Below are 13,214 nucleotides of genomic sequence, written 5' to 3'. Positions count from 1 at the left end.
AATTACAAAAAGTTGAGGTTACATAAAAGGACCACTTTCCTATTTTTATAAGTGTCTTCTGCATTTACCATATGTGGATGTTACAAAGTTATATAAATAGTACTATTATATCTACAAGAATATTTCATATGTCATACATAAGCATGTTAATCCATACCTATGATATGATTTTAAATGAACTCACCTATGGTTATTTCATATTGGGGGGTAGTTTCGAGACAGGGTTTCTCTGTAGCTTTGGAGCCTGTCCTGGCACTCACTCTGTAGACCAGGCTGGCCTTGAACTCACAGAGATCCACCTGCCTCTGCCTCCCAAGTACTGGGATTAAAGGTGTGTACCACCACTGCCCTATTTCATAATTTTAAAACCAGTCTTTTACTATTGGACATTTGGGTTATTTCCTTTGGCTCAATATTATGAACAATTCTGCAATAAACATCCTGTGTATAGTACATCATCTTTGTGTCTCCCCCTTAGGAAAACAGTTCTTTCTTCATTTACTAGATACACTGATTTTGTTTTATAAGTATTTTGCCTGTATGTATAAATGCACCACATTCTTCATGCCTGAAGAAGCCAAAGACCTCTGGAACTGGGATTAGGGATGGTTGTAAATCACCATGTGGGGTGATGGGAACTGAACCTGGGTCCTCTGCAAGATCAGCAAGTTCTCTTAACTGCTGGAGCCATTTATCCAGCCCCAGAACAATAGTTTTTTTCATCATGAGTGCACATTGAAATCTGGAGAGCTCTGAAAAGCTCACACATAGCTTCAATTAAGTAAATCCAATAACTCTGGAGGTAAGACCTAAGCATTTGTTTAAAACACACACACACACACACACACACACACACACACACACACACAGAGAGAGAGAGAGAGAGAGAGAGAGAGAGAGAGAGAGAGAGAGAGAGAGAGCGCAAGAGAGCAAGTGCTCTTCAGATGATTCTAATATGGACCCAGGGCTTAAGGCCATTATTTTAAGGTAAAGTCTTCTAAATCCCATGCAATAGGACTGCCAGGACCAGCTGCATAAGCAACACAGATTATTAGGCAAAAGCATGGATGCCAGAATTTGTATTTTATTTTTACTTAGTAGTGAGTGTGGGGGAGGGGGGGAGGGGAGAAAAAATGTATGGTGAGACGATCACTTTTGGGAGTTGGTCTCTCATTTCACGCAAGTTCCAGATACTGAAATCCGGTCATCAGGTTTGTATGTCTTTGTATTCACTGAGCTATCTATCCCACAACCAGTCCCAGTTCCATAATTCATTTTTTTAATGTGAGAAGTTTATTGGGGGGAGGGAAGGAGTAAGGGAAGGTGAGAAAGAAAAAAAGAGACAGAAAGAAAAAGCCAGGCATTTGTAGCGAACACCTTTAATCCCAACACTTGGGAGGTGGAGGCAGAGTCAGAGGCAGGTGGATCTCTGTGAGTTCGAGGCCAGCCTGGTCTACAGAGTGAGTTCCAGGACAGCCTCCAAAGCAATACAGAGAAACCCTGTCTCAGAGAGAGAGAGAGAGAGAGAGAGAAAGAGAGAGAGAGAGAGAGAGAGAGAGAGAGAGAGAGAGAGAGGGAGACAGAGAGAGAGACAGACAGAGAGAGAGACAGAGAGGGAGGAGAGACAGAGACCGGCCTGCCTCTTCAGAGGAATGGTGGAAAGAGTCTTACTCCATAGACCAGGCTGGCCTCAAACTCACAGAGATCAGCCTGCCTCTGCCTCTCGAGTGCTGGGATTAAAGGCGTGTGCCACCAATGCCCGGTTCTGGCCCTTACTGTTTTTAACAGCCCTTACTAGTCCTCACCAACTCCCAGCCCGAGACTCCATACTTCTTAATGTCTCCCTCTCTTGAGCTACCTCAGCAAATACTACTGTGCCATCTCTAAGTACTGAAAATACATTTGCTCCAATGTGATCACCAGAGGATCATGAAACCCACTTTGAATAGTCTTCTCTTTCGTAAGTAGGGGTATTAACACCTAACTTTTGGTGGTTTGTGAATATTTAAATTTAATTGCTCACTTAACATATTAGCCCAATAATGTAACCAGACCTTAGTAGGCCCCCAGACCTTAGTATGACTAACTCCATGATGAGAGCACCATTTAGGCTGTAAAACTCAGCATGCACATAGCATGCCAAATCCATCAATGCTCATAGTTCTGGGAAAGTTTCTAAATGTGCTAACCTTGCTTTTGGCTTCTGCAGCTCCACTACTCTTGTTAACTGAAGTGTGTCTACCCAGAACATAGTTTTTGTTCTTAAAAGCTCACCCAGAGAAAGGCTCAATGCTACACCGGGATGCTGAACACACTGTGTAGTCATTGGCTAGCTAATAAAGACTTTCTATTAGCTTAAACCTATGTCTGTGCACCATGTTCCAAAAGGCTGCTTTGGATTCCATGGAACTGGAATTACAGATAGTTGTGAACTGCCTGCCATATGGGTGCTTGGAATCAAACCTGGGTCCTCTGGATAACCACAGAGCCATCTCTCCAGCTGCCTCATTGCACTTTGTGACTGCTTCTGTATGACCTATTCTACTTCTCTATCATACTGGCCTTTCACTCCTCAGCTCAGTGTTTCCCATGGAGCTCTCCATCTGCTGATTTTGGTGCTGGATGCTCATCCTCCAGTCACAAGACTGGTTCTTTCCCATCATTCCAGCCAAAGTTTAAAGGCTACATCTTCAGAACAGCTTCCAATGAATACCCTATTTAATGTTAAGTTGTCTTTTAACATCCAGATGCAATTAATATCATTCTAACCTGTCTATTATCATTACAGCATTTCCTAGAGTCATAATACAAATCTGGGATTATTAGAACATACACACTAACTGAAGCCATGGAAGTAAACTAGGTCACTGGCTTAGGTACTGTTCTGTTTTTGTAAAAGAGACTAAGGCAACTTTTATAAGGAAAGCATTTAATTGGCAGCTTGCTTACAATTTCAGAGGATTAGTCTGCAATCATGGCAAGAAGCAGTCAGGCACAGCACTGAGAACTTTACATCCTTATCCATAGGCAAGGAGGAGGTTGGGGGAGACCTGGGCCTGGCATGGGCTTATGAAACCTCAAAGCCCACCCCCAGTGACACACCTACTCCAACAAGACCTCACCTCCTAATACTTCCAAACAACTGGGGATTAAGCATGCAAACATATGAGCCTATAGGGGCATTCTCATTCAAACCATCATAGTCATTTAGGAAGGACACTCAGAAAAACTAGAGGTGGAGGCCGAAGTGGAATAACCAAAGAGACAGAGAAACCAAGAGTATAGTATAGTACCAATGAAACTGAGCAAATAGGTGGAAAGAGTAACAATGGGGCAAAAGTGACTGTGATTTAAAAATACTGAAGACACTGGTGACCCAAGTAACTTCAAAAGAATGCAAATGGGAGTCAAATTCTAGCGTGCTGAGGAGAAGCAGGGAAGTGAGGTGAGGTACCAAAGCTACCAAGTGTAGTGTTTCAAGAGCTGCAATGAGAGAAGTCAGTGGCTGGAGAGAGGTGGAATCCAGGACATGCTGCTTTATGTAGTGCTGAGGATTGAACCTGAGGCCTCACACAAGGGAGATAAGCACTCTGCCACTTGTTTTGTTGTTAAAATTTTTATTGCTTGATTTTGTTTGTTTGTTTGAGACAGGGTTTATTACTGTGTAGCTCCAACCTGACTTGGGAACTCATTTTTGTAAACTAGACTGGCCTTGAACTCACAGAGATTTGTCTGCCTCTGCCTCCCAAGTGTAGACATTAAAGGTATGCACCACATTGGCTGGCTAAGAATTATTATTATTATTATTATTATTGTTATTATTATTTATGTGTATGTGTGTACCACATGTATATAGGTACCTGTGGAGGCCAGAAAAAGATGTCAGGTCTCCTGGAGCTGAACTTATAGGCAGTTGTGAGATCCCTGATACAGGTGCTAGGAACTGAACTCCAAACCTATGAAAGAGCAGCAAGTTCACTTAATTGCTGAACCATCTCTGTAACCCATTTTGTTGCTTTCCGTAGTCAGGTTGGTCTTAAACTCACTCTGTAGTTCACCCTGGCCTCCAAATTGCAATCTTCTAGCCTTTGACTCCTGAGTGCTGAGATTACAGGCATGCATGACACTACCAGGCCCAGTTCAAGGATTGTTTTTGTTGTTGTTTTCTTTTGGTTTTTTGAGACAGGGTTTCTCCATTTAGCAGTCCTGGCTGTCCTGGAACTAGCTTTGTAGACCAGGATAGCCTAAAAGATTTGCCTGCCTCTGCCTCCAGAGTGCTGGAATTAAATGTGTGTGCCACCATCACCTGACCTCAGGGAATGATTTTTTAAAGATAAGAAAATCTACATGCCAATGCTTAGGGAAAGTAATGAATAAAGAAGAAAGTTTGGAAATGGGGAGATGGCTCAGTTACTAAAGCATTTGATGTATACTTGTGGGGACTCAAGTTAAGATTCCCAAAACCAAGCTGGGAGATGGTGGCACATGCCTTTAATCCCAGCACTTGGGAAGCAGAGGCAGGTGAATCTCTGTTCCAGGACAAAGTGAGCTAGTATCAAGCCTGAGCTATTGACAAAGCGTTTATAATTTATATTAAGTCTCCCTGTCAATTATTTAGGAAGTCGCTGTGGGTTATTTGGGAGCAGGCAGTCAGGACAGGAGAACTCCATCTACAGTGGTCATGGTGTCTCTTCACAGCGATAGAAACCTAACTAAAACAGGAGCCATTCGCACCTCATCGTTTTTTTGGGGGGAATCTTTTTTTTTGGGGGGGGGTGTTTTGAGACAGGGTTTCTCTGTGGCTTTAGAGGTTGTTCTGGAACTCGATCTTGTAGACCAGGCTGATCTCGAACTCACAGAGCTCCACTTGCCTCTGCCTCCCAAGTGTTGGGATTAAAGGTGTGTGCCACGACTGACAGGCACCACAGTAACTCTTATAAAGGAAAACATTTAATTGTGGTGGCTCAATCACAGTTCAAAGGTTCAGTCCATTATCATCATGGTGGGATATGGCGGTGTATATACAGACTTGGTGCTGGAGAAGTAGCCAAGTGTCCTACATCTTGGCCTGCAGGCAACAAGACATGGTCTATAAGCTACAGCGAGCGAAGCTTGAGCAAGAGAGACCTCAAAGCCTGCCTCCACATTGACATGCTTCCTCCAACAAGGTTACACCTACTTCAACAAAGCTACCTCTTCTAACAGTGCCACTCCCTTTGGGGCCATTTTCTTTTAAACCACCACAGCCTCCCACCTATAATTCCAGTGCTTGGAAGACAGAGGTGGGATCCCAGGAACAAGCTGACTAGCTAGACTAGCTCTATCAGTGAGCTCTGGGTTCAAGTGAGAGATGCTGCTTCAGTGAGGAAGGCAGACAGATTTTTTTTTTCTGAGACAGGGTTTCTCTGTGTAACAGCCCTGGCTGTCCTGGATCTCACTCTGCAGACCAGGCTGGCCTCGAACTCACAGACATTCACCTGCCTCTGTCTCCAGAGTGCTGGGATTAAAGGAGTATGCCACGACCACCCAGTTTAGGCAGACAGAAATTGAGGAAGACTCTTGACAACAACCTTGGGCCTACACACACACACACACACACACACACACACACACACACACACACACACACACACACACACACGAAAAAGTTGAAGTTGTCAAAAAGAAAATGCTATGTAAACTCTGAATGGACAGGGATGAAATTGTTCTGGAATAGGAAGGTCATTCCTTCAGGATAAAAGAAAGTGGGAAGAATAAGTACATACAGAATGCATTCAACTGTACTTCAAGAGAGACTCCTCCATAGAGATTGATGTGGCCGTGTTTTGAGTTGTGGTGATGGGAAGCTGAGTTAATTTTCTCCAAATGGCTTGTACTTTCTTTTTAAAGCTAGAGTAATTTGTTGTTAGTGGGAAATGAGGGGCTGAAGCTTGAACTGGCTGACAAGAATGATAGAAGCAGTACCCTAAAGAATGGTAGGGCTGCCATGTACAAGAAAAGGACTGATGTGTGCAGGGTCTCCCTACATAGCCCTGGTTGTCCTGGAACTATGTGGACCAGGCTGGCCTCAAACACACAGAGATCTGCCTGCCTTTGCCTTCCAAGTGCTAGGATTACAGGTGTGTGCCACCATGCCAAACCTAGATTACAATTCTTATCAACAGACATTTGTAGGGAGTAACCCTAGCCCCGCCCAATAGTCCTGGGGCAGGTACCAGGTGGACCTGGGGACTCGCCCATAAGGGCGGGGTGAAGGAAAGCCGACATGACGTAAAGGGGGCTTCTTAAAGGACTTCACGTGGGGACCGCGCTCTCTTTGTTCTGGCCGCGCTGGCTGGGTTCTTAACCTAGCTCTGGCCTGTGTTTCACCCGGTTGTGCTTGGAAATAAAGAGACCTTAATCCAATAGACATTAGTGAAATCTTAATGATTATGAATTGATAAGCCACCATTTCTCATGTAATATCTGCAAGTAGTCTTCATATTCTTACATATAATTGTCTCATCAGAGTAAGTTTTTGAGAGGAAAACTGTACCATAAGTCTCTATATCCTCACAGTTCCTCACATGTAGTATTGTTTGTAAACTTGAGAGTGCTTTTATTCTGTTTTTTATCACATTTGTTTATTCATTGTGTGTGTGGAAAAAGGTCATAGAGCAACCTCTGAGAGCCAGTTCTCTCCATCTCCCATGCAGGTCCTAGTGATCAAATTCAAGTTGTCAAATTCAATGACAAGTGCCTTTATATACTGAGCCTCCCTGACATCCCCTTGTTGTTTGCTTTCTGTAGGAAGGGTCTCACACTGTATCCCAGACTGCCCTTGAATCAAGGCAATCCTTCTGACTCAGCCTCCCAAGTGCTAGGATTGCAGGCATTCTTGGACTACCACACATCCAACTAACTTATTTGTTTCCTCTGGTTACAAGAGCAAGCAGCTGTTTGTTTCAAAGTAACTAAACAAATGTGTACTTTGTATTTTATCTATGCAAGGGGAATTTTCTGTAATCTAAAATGTATGAATTCGATCACCCACAATAGGAGCTGTTAGGTTTTCACAACAAAAACCTACTACCTACCAAGACAAAATAAAATGCTAGTACTGTAAAACAATGCAACGCTTCTAAGAAAAGTTGCTATATCATATGTGAAAATTATACATGGACACAAATCCTCTAGATCCCAGTCTAGATACACATCTGCATCTGGCTAATAATCACATTGTGATTTTCATTTACCACACAGTTCCATTCTTCCTGTACACTGATGTGTGAGGTGTACAACCTAAAATATGTCATGATGATGTTGTTCACCTCAAAAAGTTCTAAAGTAGCCCGGTGATGGTGGCGCACGCCTTTAAACCCAGCACTAGAGAGGCAGAGGCAGGCGGATCTCTGTGAGTTCGAGGCCAGCCTGGTCTCCAGAGCGAGTGCCAGGATAGGCTCCAAAGCTACACAGAGAAAGCCTGTCTCGAAAAAAAAAAAAAAAAAAAAAAAAAAAAGTTCTAAAGTAATTAGGCCTCTGTTGCTATCTCCTAGTAAGATGGTTCTAGTTAGAAGGGAAATAACAGCAATTTTCCCAACCCCCAAACTAAGCCCAGAAATAGATCTTACACAACTTGGACCTAACTAGTATTAAAAGTAAACGGTTTTTTTTATTATATAACAAAGTTAGTTTCAAAAATTTACATCAATAAAATCAAAAGCTATTCTGAACACAATAAAATGTTTGCCATTATGGTCACCTTGCACTATTCAGAAACCTGATTCAAAACAAATGATTAAGCATGCAATACATGATAGGGGCACATTATTGTGCCCTCAGCAGCAGTAGAACAAAGTGTGAGTTACAGACTGGAATCACTGTCCTCGAGGCAACTGATGCAGACAAAAGAAGAAAGGAGGCCACAAGCCACAACGCCTGAACTCAGGCTGGAACCACCTCCGATCCAGTTCATCACTCCGATAAGTCGCTCTGATCCAGCACAATTATCCTGTGTGCACAGATTTTAAAGGGCAAAAAAGGGAAGTTTTGAGTTTATACATACTTTTAAACACTCTTGTGCAGTGCTTGGGATCACATCCCAGGCCTCATATAAACCAGGCAAGGATTCACTCAGCTCATATCCTAAGACCAGTGTGTATTTAGAACACACACACACACACACACACACACACACACACACACACACACACACACACACACACTTTTCCTATTCAAATGAAGTCACAGAAAAGGAATTTTATCTGTATAATCAAGGCAGATAGTGATCAACAACATATCGTGGAAATGCAAAACGACTACAAGGCAACTGACAGTAGCATCTTTCATATTCCCTTTCTTGAGTAGACATCACTTATTTAAGCAAATCTGGCATTAACTTCATCTTCTATTTATCAATTATAGAGATATTAAACTATAAATTGAGCATCGTGGTGTAAATTTAATCTGTCAATGGTATTTATTTAGAAACTGGTAAATATTTTAAGTCTGCTCATGCAATCTAAAGAGAACAAACTCTGACCTATAAACATGCTATCTCATTACCTGGAAGGTTCAGACCAACCCAGCCGCTTCCAAAAACAGGGCTTTAGTTCATCTTGATGAAACACAAGAGGGAGAAAAAAAAAAAGTCTGGTTACTTTCTAGGTCAAGGGCTGTCAGAATTCAGTATTCACATTAGAGTACTCTCTAGTTTAGTGTGCTGTTTACTTATTTGTTCTACTCTATAAAGATAAACAACTTTTTTGAAAACACAGTTAATGGTTCTTTCTCCTAATATCCTATAGCTCCCTGTGATAGCAATGGGTACTACTGACACTAATTCAAAAGTCCTTGCATTACCTTTCCAAATTCCCTGAGTTATCTTCCCAGTGAATTCAATCTTGGCTAAATGTCCATATACTCTGGGCCCTATGCCAATCAGAATTCTGGAGGAAATAAAATGTAAACATAGCTGGTACAGATAAAGATTTCTCAACAAAGTGGCTATACACAAAGGTATAATTAGAGTTAAGGGAACAAACAAGGATTGACAAGGCATCTATTGGCCAGTAGCTGTGGGAAGCCAAAGTGGAAAGTAGCTGAGCAGTGGGGTGGGACAGCAGGACAGCTACTGGAAATTGGAGTTAGAAAAGATAGGATACCTGTTCAAGTAGGTAGGAAGGTGATTAACAATTTTCTTGCCCTCTGATCTTCTACCAGGGCCCCCATTGGCTAACAGAAAGCCAAGGAGATGCAGTCCACTAGGGTCTGCATCCTGAGGCACAAAACAGGGCAGAGGAGAAGAATGAAAGGGGACTATGGAAGGGATGTGACTAGATGACCTGAAAGGGTGCACAGCTAACTCCCTGAGTAAAATAAACATAGAAGGAGATCACTTGTAAAGGGATCTTAGAAGCCTGACACTCTATTAGAAATACTTTTGAAATAAGGTTAATTTATAACTTTTACGTGACTTTTTAACGCCATTTAAATTCTGTAACACATTTCTTCAATACCCACATGAGCTAAATTTAAAACTCTTATTATATTTCATTTTACATTTATTTGTGTGTATGTGCACACATGCATATGGAAGTTGGAGGACAACTTATTTCAGTTGGATCTCTCTTTCCCTTAAATGGGTCAAACTTAGGTCCACCAGACCCACTGAACAATCTTGAAGCCCTTGAAGCCCTTTAGATAAGGTATCTCTGGCTGCCTTGAAATCCGTGGGTGATTCTCCAGCTTCTACCTCCTGAGTGCAGAGGCAAGCATCACTACACTCAATTTAAATTTAAACCAATTTTGAATATATTTAAATGCAAAACAGCTCTACAGACAATGTACAAATGGAGGCTGGCCCATGGCTTGTTTTAGAAACAGAATTGAAAAGCCAGGAGTGTTGCTTTGTGCCTACAATCCCAGCACCTGGTAGGTAAGAGGACTGACTATTTTGAGTTTGAGATGCTGAGTGAGGAGGCTAGAGTGAGAGGCTGTCTCAAAAAACTAAAGAACAGCTAGGTGGTTGTGGCACTCACCTTTATCCCTAGCAACTTGGGAGGCAGAGGCAGATGGGTCAAGGCCAGTGAGCTCTACAGAGTGAGATCGAGTACCGCCAAGGCTACACAGAGAAACCCTGTCTCTGGGAAAAGGAAAAACCAAAACTAAAACTAAGACTAAAGAAGAAAAAAAAAAAAACCAAAATTTTTGTTACTGTTTTGTGATCAAGTTAGGACTGGCAATTCTCAGAAATGCTGAGCGGAACTGCAAGGAAAAGGACATTATCCCAGGTTGGAAGATTGTATATATAGCAACTGGGAAACATTTCTTAAAAGCTCTGATGGAGCCGGGTGTTGGTGGCGCATGCCTTTAATCCCAGCACTCGGGAGGCAAAGGCAGGTGGATATCTGTGAGTTCAAGGCCAGCCTGGTCTACAGAGCTAGTTCTAGGACAGTCAAAGTTATAGAGAGAAATCCTGTCTCAAAAGAACAAAAACAGAAAAAAAAAAAAAAAAAGAAAACTTCACTGGGTCATCAAAGCCCAAGGACTGCAAACTATGTAATAAGCATTCATCATCCATACCATCTTCCAAAGTCCCTAAAAAGCTGTCTGATTTCCTTCTCTCTGGCTTGGTGCTTTCTTTCCTTTTTCTCTTCTGTTCAACAGCATCTTGATCTTTGGGTTTTTTCTCCCTTTAATGACAATGATTTGGGACATTAAACGCATACATAACAGTCAGGGAAACAAGACTATGCTCCAAAGTAAACATAGAATACTTAATACTGGTGGGATGTTCCTACAGGGTCAAGTCAGTACTCTTACTTATGTATTTTAGTTTTTATCTTTAATATTTACTTATTTACACTATTTATTTATAGACAGGCTTCCCTATATAACCCTAACTGGCCTGGAACTCATTAAGCAGTAAACCAGGCTGGCCTTGAACTCAACAATCTGCATGCCTGTCTCCAAAGTGCTGGGATTACAGGCATGTGTCATCATGCCAACAAGGCTAGTTTAAATGTACATTAACTCACTTCATTTTCAGAACTGTATGAAGCAGTTCCTGCTACCCGTCTACATTGTGTGATGTGAAAACCAAGGCACAGGAAATGACATATTAAGAAGTTCTAGAGCAGGGCTTTAACCCAGAAAGCTTATGTAATCAGACTCTGCTTTCAACCATTAAACATACACAGCGAGTAGGGGGGCTGGGGAGAATATTTTCCTAATATTATAATCAACATTCTCTTTGAAATGATGTATCACCTTGCCTTCTTTTCCCTCAAGCTCCCTGTGATACACGAAGTCTAAATAAGCATCTCACAGCTGAAAGCCACATACTCCTTAAGAGCAGAACAGCTACCCCTCTAGGGTGGGGGAGAAGTCACCTAGAGTAAAAGGGGCTTTTTCTCTTTAACCTTCACCAACATAATTCAGAGGCAAAGGCTTTTAAGTTTATCTTCCACTTCTATCCAAACACTCAAGACCACGGGGTCATTCAGTTCACCTGAAGCAGCTACAGCCACTGTTGAAATGGAAAGGCTGCTTCCTCTCTGTAATGGCTGTGACCATTAGAAAGTTTGTGCTTCACTAGTAAATATCTGTTACTTTGCAACATTTAGTCACCAGCTCATCCTCTGGTGCAGAAGACAGTAAATACACGCTCTTCACTTTTCAGTATTTCAGGCATTTGAGGGAAGCTATCAAATTCTCCACTCATCTGCTTTTTTTCAGGCTGAGTCTCCCTGGCTCCTCAGATATTCTCATATGACCTGGATTCCAGACTATGACTATTCTGTGTCCTCCCTGTGGATGGCTAACATCCATTAGAAATGTGTCCTAGGAGTCCTCCAACATTCATTACCCGTGGTGCACTTCCTTGATCTCAACAGTTCATTCCTCCCCACCCTTTTTTTGTTTTTTTTCAAGACATCGTTTCTTTGTGGCTTTGGAGCCTGTCCTGGAACGAACTCTGTAGACCAAACTGGCCTCAAACTCACAGAGATCCGCCTGCCTCTGCCTCTGAAGTGCTGGGATTAAAGGAGCGTGCCACCACTGCCCGGCTTAACCTTATTATTTTTGCTTTTGTTTGTTTGAGACATTGAGCCCTATGTCCCTAGGCTGACCTTGAATTTCTGTGCTTAAACAATTAATTGTTCCCCTTAAGACTTCCAAATAGCTGAAACTACAGGTTCGTGCCTGGCTTTGCCTTTATCTTTTAGATTAGCTAAGATTTCCACTGGTCAAGATAATTTTGGATTTTAAGTCTATCATCCATCATATTAGCATTCACTTCTAGATTTGTGTTATCTGAAAATTGTATATATGACTTTCTGATTTAACTCAAGTGACTGATGCAAATACTGAAGGTGACGGGGCTAAATCCAATTGTAAGAGTTCTAATTGTATAAGTTTCCTAATTGGTGTCTTGGAAAGTAGGTGGTTGGAGGAAGCAGAGGCAGGTATGAGAGTGCAGACAAAAGGAGTCAGGGCTGGCTGATCTACAGCTGTGCAATGCCATCACCAGACATTCATTCTCCAACATGCTGAAAACCTAGCTACTTCCTGGGGGGGAAAAGACAGGAACTGGGAGCCTAGGATTCTATGCCCTAGACACATAACACCTTGTATGTTCTTTTTCCTGTAAAACATAAGAAGATGATTCCTTAATGGGGAAAGATAACCTTGTAGAGCCCTTGGAGGGGTCCAGCAGTGCCATGTTCTCCTCAGGTGACTGCAGCAATCTTTCCAGGTCCTCATCAAGAGAAGAATGAGCTCTGTCCAGGGGCAAGTAAAGATAATGGTGACGAAGAGAGTCATTTTCCCTCATAGCATATCACTGCAGAGTGAAAGGGTCCTTAAAACTGGTGCTTTCACAAGAGCTGAAAGAACATAAGTGTAAGATTGTCTAGACTCCCAGAGGTCACTTGTATCTAACTTATATGTGCACTGTAATAGTCCTTTAACTCCTTGACAAAACCCTGGCAACGCATGAGATCACTCCCTCCAATGCCAACTGTCTCAATTATAGGTTATTAAATTCAGTTTCTATATGAGGTTATAATTGTACATGCTTTCTAAGTGTTTTTTCTGAACTACTTCTCAGGCTAGAAGATAAAAGGTATTTTTAGAAGGCCTAAAATGCACACTTTCCAACTGAAAACAGATCTTCCATTCTTTAGTAGTGTCTAGGACTAATCAGTCACATGGCACTGAAACACCTGAGCTTT

General features: G+C 42.1%; 1 protein-coding gene across 1 annotated transcript in view; it reads right to left on the bottom strand.

The window, feature by feature from the left end:
- Nucleotides 1–7,626: 7,626 nt before the first annotated feature.
- The window catches only part of Tex14 (testis expressed 14, intercellular bridge forming factor), an 80,366-nt gene continuing 74,778 nt past the window's right edge, over nucleotides 7,627–13,214 (bottom strand). The window contains 4 exon segments of the mRNA XM_027426329.2: nucleotides 7,627–7,990; nucleotides 8,545–8,596; nucleotides 10,564–10,673; nucleotides 12,669–12,761. Of these exon segments, the coding sequence (XP_027282130.1) occupies nucleotides 7,954–7,990; nucleotides 8,545–8,596; nucleotides 10,564–10,673; nucleotides 12,669–12,761 (292 nt within the window). The 3' untranslated portion in view covers nucleotides 7,627–7,953.

The sequence above is a fragment of the Cricetulus griseus genome, chromosome 7 (genome assembly GCF_003668045.3).
Source record: "Cricetulus griseus strain 17A/GY chromosome 7, alternate assembly CriGri-PICRH-1.0, whole genome shotgun sequence".
Taxonomy (NCBI): domain Eukaryota; kingdom Metazoa; phylum Chordata; class Mammalia; order Rodentia; family Cricetidae; genus Cricetulus; species Cricetulus griseus.
Note: the sequence above shows the minus strand (reverse complement) of the source record. Positions and strands in the feature narration are given on the sequence as shown.